At 37.5% G+C, this 6,187-nt stretch overlaps 1 protein-coding gene across 1 annotated transcript; it reads right to left on the bottom strand.

Moving 5' to 3' along the window:
- Nucleotides 1-4,517: 4,517 nt before the first annotated feature.
- On the bottom strand, nucleotides 4,518-5,441 carry LOC102863745 (olfactory receptor 2D3-like). The gene has a single exon (XM_006885450.1). It carries the CDS (start codon nucleotides 5,439-5,441, stop codon nucleotides 4,518-4,520), a length of 924 nt encoding a protein of 307 aa, XP_006885512.1.
- Nucleotides 5,442-6,187: the final 746 nt, after the last annotated feature.

Below are 6,187 nucleotides of genomic sequence, written 5' to 3'. Positions count from 1 at the left end.
ATACAGATAAGAAATAAATTTATCAAAGATAGATAAAGCATTTGGCAAGTTTATTTGGGAAGGAAAGAGACCTTGAATAAGCAAAGCACTTCTGAAAATCAAGACTAAAGTAGGAAGCATAGCATTCCCTTATCTCAAAACCTACTACACAGCTGTAATAACCAAAACAGCAATCATATTACTGGTGTAATGACAGGAACATAAATCAATGGAATCAAAAAATTAACCCATCTATCTATAGTCAACTGATATTAAAAAAGAAACAAATGTTATCAAATGGGGAAACAACCACCTCTTTACCAAATGGTGCTGGCAAATAGTGCCAGCAGAAAGCTGAAGCCGGATCCATGTCTCTCACTATACACAAAAATCAACTCAAAATGGACCGGAGATCTAGAAGTAATGCCCCAAACCATAAATATTACAAGAGACAAAGTAGGATGAAGCTTAGAAGGTCTAGCTAATACAGCCAAAAATGCATAATCTGGAGAGGATAAAATTGATGAATGGGACCTTCTAATGACTGTCCCTATCAAAACCTTTTCCCATAAGGTGAAATAAAAGCAACTAACTGGGGAATAATATTTGGCAATACCATCTCAAACAAGGTTCCCACAACAAAAGGTTTCAGAATCTTATAGGGCTTCCACAAGAAAAAGTCTGAAAACCCAATTACAAAATGGGCAAAAGACATGGAAAGGCTTTTTACAGAGGAAGACATTTGATGGCCAAAAGACACATGAAGAAATGCTCAAAATATCTTCCATTAAGAGAGATGCAAATCAAAACCATCTCATCCCAGTAGCAATAGTAAAGTACTATCAGACAGGAATTAGTAAATGTTGGAGAGGATGTGGAGAGGTGGAAATTCTCATGCACTGCTAGTGGGATTGTAAAATGGGACAAGCACTCTGGATAGCAGTTTAGGGTTTCCTTAAAAAGCTGAACATAAAACTTTCATATGGACTGACATCAGGGTTGGGGTAAGACTGAGAAAAACTGGATAAATTATTTATACTGCATTGAAACAGATGAGGGAGAGAATAGTTTACAAGCAATAAATGATAGGGTATTATGGTTATCACAAGAGTCCAGAATAAAGGTTGCATAGTGGAGTGAACTGTGGGGTGGGGGTTGGGGGGAAGATTGTATACCAATGAAAGAATTTTTCTTTTACTTTTCAGAGGGAAGCGCGAATTGGGGGGAGGGGTGGGCAGTGAGAAAAGTGCAACAATGAATGAATGGAAATCCAGAATATCTGTAAATGTTCATTAAAATTTAAAAAAAAATCATATGAACCAGCTAGTCTACTGCTAGAGATATACCCTAAGAAAATCAGAACTCATCCACAAATGGAGGTCTGTACACCAATGTTCATAGCGGTGTTATTCACAGTTTCAAGAACACGGAAACAGCCCAAATGTCTAACCACAATCAAATGGATTGAGAAATTGTGGTATATTCACATAATGGAATACTACTCAGCACTCAGGAGCAATGATTTTTAAAATTAGTACACAACTTGGGAGGGACTGGAGAGCATTATGCTGAGTGGACTAACTCAGTGTCCAAAGGACAAATACTGCAGAAGACCATTATTGTAGAAATAGATTACTAATAAATCATGTATGAAGATCCAAGGAGGGGAGGATGGGAGTAGAAGAGTGAGAATGGGCAGAGAGGAAGTCATAAGGCACAGTTTGATGGATGGAGGGAGGGAAGGGTAAAGGAAATGGGAAAGCTCCAGAGTGGCTCTAGAAAGACAGGGTAATGGTGGGTATACTTAAATGGTGATTTAATTTCTAAAATATAATGAGTGGGAATGACTGTGTGGAACACAATATGGATGAAGGATAGTGTGAAACATAGTGTTTGTGAAGGGTAGTGTGAAACACAATGTATAGAAACTTTGTAAACAAACCAATATAAAAAATAAAAAGAAAATGTTCAAAGGTCATAACTGCTGTACCATTCCATCATCTCTGAGATTAGTCACTTCTCTTTCCTTTACTTTTCCATCTTTTATCTGTGTCTTTCAAGTCTGTGATTAATTAGAAGGATTCACAAAAACAAATAAATCTGAAAAAATGGTCCATGTAATTGTGGATGATGTAGGCTCATGTAGCGTGGTAAGAAATTGGTGAACAATGGGCCAGAAGCCTACAGGCTGAGGTTGTTGGTTAGCTGTCAGTTGTCAAGTGTAGATTGCTTGTTGTCAGTTAACAGCTGGATCAACTGAGATGCAGTATTTTAAGAAAAAAAAATAAAATAAATTTATGGAGCTTTCATAAACATGTTTTTATATAAGATCTCACATCCCCAGGAGAAATAAAGGTGTTGATTTGGTAATATCTTCCAGTAACATGAGGCTTGTATCTCTCTCTAGTCATATTTCCTTAATACAACAAATAACTCATCCTTATATGAGGTCTTAAGAATAAAGAGGCTAGATTCACAAGATAAAAGTTTAAGGATGGAAGGACCATATTACTTAATTCATTGTACCAGTTTCCATGGTTGTTAAAAGATTGTGAATCAGAATCTACACTACAGCAATGCCTCTCAGATATTTCCATTGCTTACAGGCCCCAAAAGTCAATAAAATAATTTGGTAATGTACTTACTTGGAAGCCGAAGTGGCATCCACTTCCTAAACTACATGCCTCTGGAAATTCTATGAACTTTGATAAATGATAATAGTTATAGAAAGGCTTCAGGCCTTTTGTTCATAGGGTAGTTATGAGTCTTGCTCTACTCAACAGCAAACACCACCACCACAAGTGTGCTTACAGACAAAGTGCTAAATTATCCCACTTAATATTTGGAGTAAGACATTTACATGGGGGTAGGTCAAGTATAGTAAATTTTTTTCTAAGTAGGAGGTAGTGAACAACAGTGAGAATTTGTAAGAATGGCTGTGGTGGTACTTTTTCGAATAAAATGTGTATAGCAGTTTTTAGAGAATGGGCCAATCCATCCCAAAGGGAAATTTCCACGTCTGAAATAGCTTCACACAAACCAGTCATTATATTGTACATCTGAGAAAGAATAATATAATGGATACTGGTCAAAATAAACCTGTAAGAAAACATGTCTAAGGGGAAACAAATGTGGTATATCGATATTACAGAGGATTTGGTGCAGAGGGATTTAATATAGAGAGATTGCTTTTAAATTCTAGTTGCTTCAAACCTGCAATTGTTTTGGAAAAGAGGAAGTGTATGAAACATCAAAGACAAATATTTGCTGGCATGTGAGTTTATTGTCCTTATATAAGTACACTTCTCTCCTGCCTATTGTCGAATTATTGGATATAATTGTAGTTTAAATCTCAAAACAGAAAACAAATTAAGACTCTTTTGGGAAGCATAAATGGAAAAATATTTTCTTTTTCTTACAAGAAATTGGTGAATCAAGGATATTCAAAGGTGCCTTGGTGATGGAATGGGTTAAGCAATAGTAAGTTAACTAAATGCCACTGGTTCACATAGCAACCACTGCTCTACAGAAGGAAGGAAAGGCAATCTACTCTTGTAAAGAGCTTCTGCTGTTGTTATTTGATGTCTCTGAGTCACCCATGACTGACAGTGACTGTATGAACAGAGGATCTGAGCCTCACCCTATCCTGTGCCATCCCCATCATATCTGATATACATAAGCCCTTTGTTAGCCACTGTGCTTGTCAATTCATCTTGCTGAGGGTCTTCCCTTCTTTTGCTGACCCTTCACCTCTCTAAGAATGACCTATTTTTCCAAGGGCCAGCCCTTCCTAACAACATGCCCAAAATATGAGATGAAGTTTCACCATCCTTGCATCCATGAGCACACTGGTTGTATTTTCTCCAAGACATTTTCTTTTTCTTTTGTCAGTCCATAAGATATTCAGTACTTTTCTCCAACACCACAACTCAAGAACATCAATTCTTCTTCTGTCATCTTTAATCTCTGTCCAACTGATTCATAATAACTAAAAAGACCATGTCTAGGATCCAATGCGCCCTAGTCTTTAAACTTACATCATTGTTCCTTAACACCTTGGTGAGGTCCTTGACAGCAGATATACCCAATACATCTTTTAATTTCTTGACTGGTGCTGTATAAATCTACAGCCCTTCCCATAGAACTACTGTGCAATGGAATTTATTATACTAAGATGTTGATTTCAGCTAAGATTTAAAGAACTGTGAATATTTGCAGATGATATTGACCTAGGATGAAGATGGCAAATAACTGCGGAGTTTACAATCAAAAGAAAATGTTTCTTGGAAAAAAATAGACTGGCTAGCCAATAAGTTACTAAAAATGAAAACTGCTTTCAATGTTAAAACTTTGTAAAGAAACAATGCGGTTTCAAGGTGAATAAACTGCAACTTCAGATAATAAGTCTGATCAAGACTACAGGACAGAAACTTGGGTAAAAAGTAGGATACATTCTAAAGTCTCAACCTAGGGTATGACTGAAACCTGTTAAAAGTGTTGATCCAGTTTGGAATATCTTCCTTGCACTCTGAGAGGGCCTATCTCCCCAATGCTTTCCAAAATGCCTCCTTCACATCCTTGTTCCTCAAGCTGTAAATGAACGGGTTCATCATAGATGTTATGACTGAGTAGAACACAGAGATCACCTTATCACCTTCATTCATTTTGTTGGAATTTGGCCTCATATAGGCAAAGATTGCTGATCCGTAGAAGAGAACAACAACAATCAGATGAGAGCTACAGGTTGAAAAAACCTTGAGCCTGCCTTCTCCCGACTGCATGTGAATCACAGCAGAGATAATATTCCAGTAGGAGACAAGGATGAGGGAGACAGGGGCTAGGAGAATCACCACACCCATTGCAAAGATGATCATTTCTGTGTTATACGTATCTGCTGATGCTAACTTCAGTAGGGCGGGAGGTTCACAAAAAAAATGGTTAATGATGTTGTTTCCTTTGTAGGGAAGACGTAATGTAAATGTAGTATCCACCACAGAAACAAATGTCCCACTGGCCCAGGACCCTATGGCCAGCCAGATACAGACCCAATTTGTCATGATGGTGGAGTAGTGTAGGGGTTTGCATACAGCCACGTAGCGGTCATAAGACATCACAGCCAACAGGGCACACTCTGTACACCCAACCAGAAGGAAAACAACTATCTGTAGTGAGCACCCAGTAAATGAAATGGTTTTCCTCTTTGCCAAGAAGTGGACTAGCAACTGTGGGACTATTGTAGTAGAAAAGCAGAGATCAGCAAATGACAAATTTCTAAGGAAAAAATACATAGGTGTGTGGAGTCTGGAGTCTACGTGAATAAGTACAATGATAATCAGATTTCCCAGTACAGTCAGCAGGTAGATAATGAGAAACAGGAAGAAGAGCAGGACTTGTGTCTGTGGATCCTGTGAAAGGCCCAGGAAGATAAATTCTGTCACATAGGTTTGGTTTTCTTCTCCCATGAACGTTTATTCCTGCTTACAGATCAAAAAAAAAAGGAAACACAGCTGAGTTATTTTTTAAAATATTAATAACTTGGGCATTTTATTAACTTGTATCCAAAATTAGATTTTATTTTCATTTCCTATTATCTTCTACACATCAAAAGACTAAGTTTTTGTTTGGTTCAGAAGTTCTGACAACTGAAAACTATTGATTTTTTCTTCTCTGAGTATTTTAGTGACAGCACCCTGGAAAGAGTTTTCTTTAATATCCTCATGATCTAACCTGGGCTAGACTATTAAAAACCAAATTAATTGGCCAAATGTCAATTTAAGAATTAGATATTTCTGTAATACCAATTCAATTTTTAGTCTGCAAATTGTATGATAACATTTGTCAACTTGGATTTCTCTTACTAGATTAAAAGAAACATTCTAAGAAAGTTCACTAAAATTGTGGCACCATGAAAGTCTTCTGACCGGAACTGAAACCATCTGAGACCACCTTTCAGCTACACGATAGATGTTATTATTGTCAAGTGCCAGTGGAGTCGTAGACGACTCATAGCAACCCTATGAAGGTGAGTCTTCAACACTTGTGTGTCTTCCATCCTCTTTCCAGGTTCATTAGGTTTTCCATAGGCAAACTATCCCTGAAGTGGATGCCACTCCTCCTTCCAAACTTGTTTTAATCTGGGAGCTCCACCCAATACTGTCGACCATGGGTAACCATTGACACATTTGACACATCAGTGTCACAGTGTTCA

The sequence above is a fragment of the Elephantulus edwardii genome, unplaced genomic scaffold (assembly GCF_000299155.1).
Source record: "Elephantulus edwardii isolate Elephantulus edwardi_28Jun2011 unplaced genomic scaffold, EleEdw1.0 scaffold00044, whole genome shotgun sequence".
Taxonomy (NCBI): Eukaryota; Metazoa; Chordata; class Mammalia; order Macroscelidea; family Macroscelididae; genus Elephantulus; species Elephantulus edwardii.
This window is presented reverse-complemented; position numbering and strand designations above follow the sequence as displayed.

Excerpts from the sequence above, each read along its gene's own strand:
- LOC102863745 (XM_006885450.1), bottom strand. The coding sequence starts at position 5,441 with ATGGGAGAAGAAAACCAAACCTATGTGACAGAATTTATCTTCCTGGGC.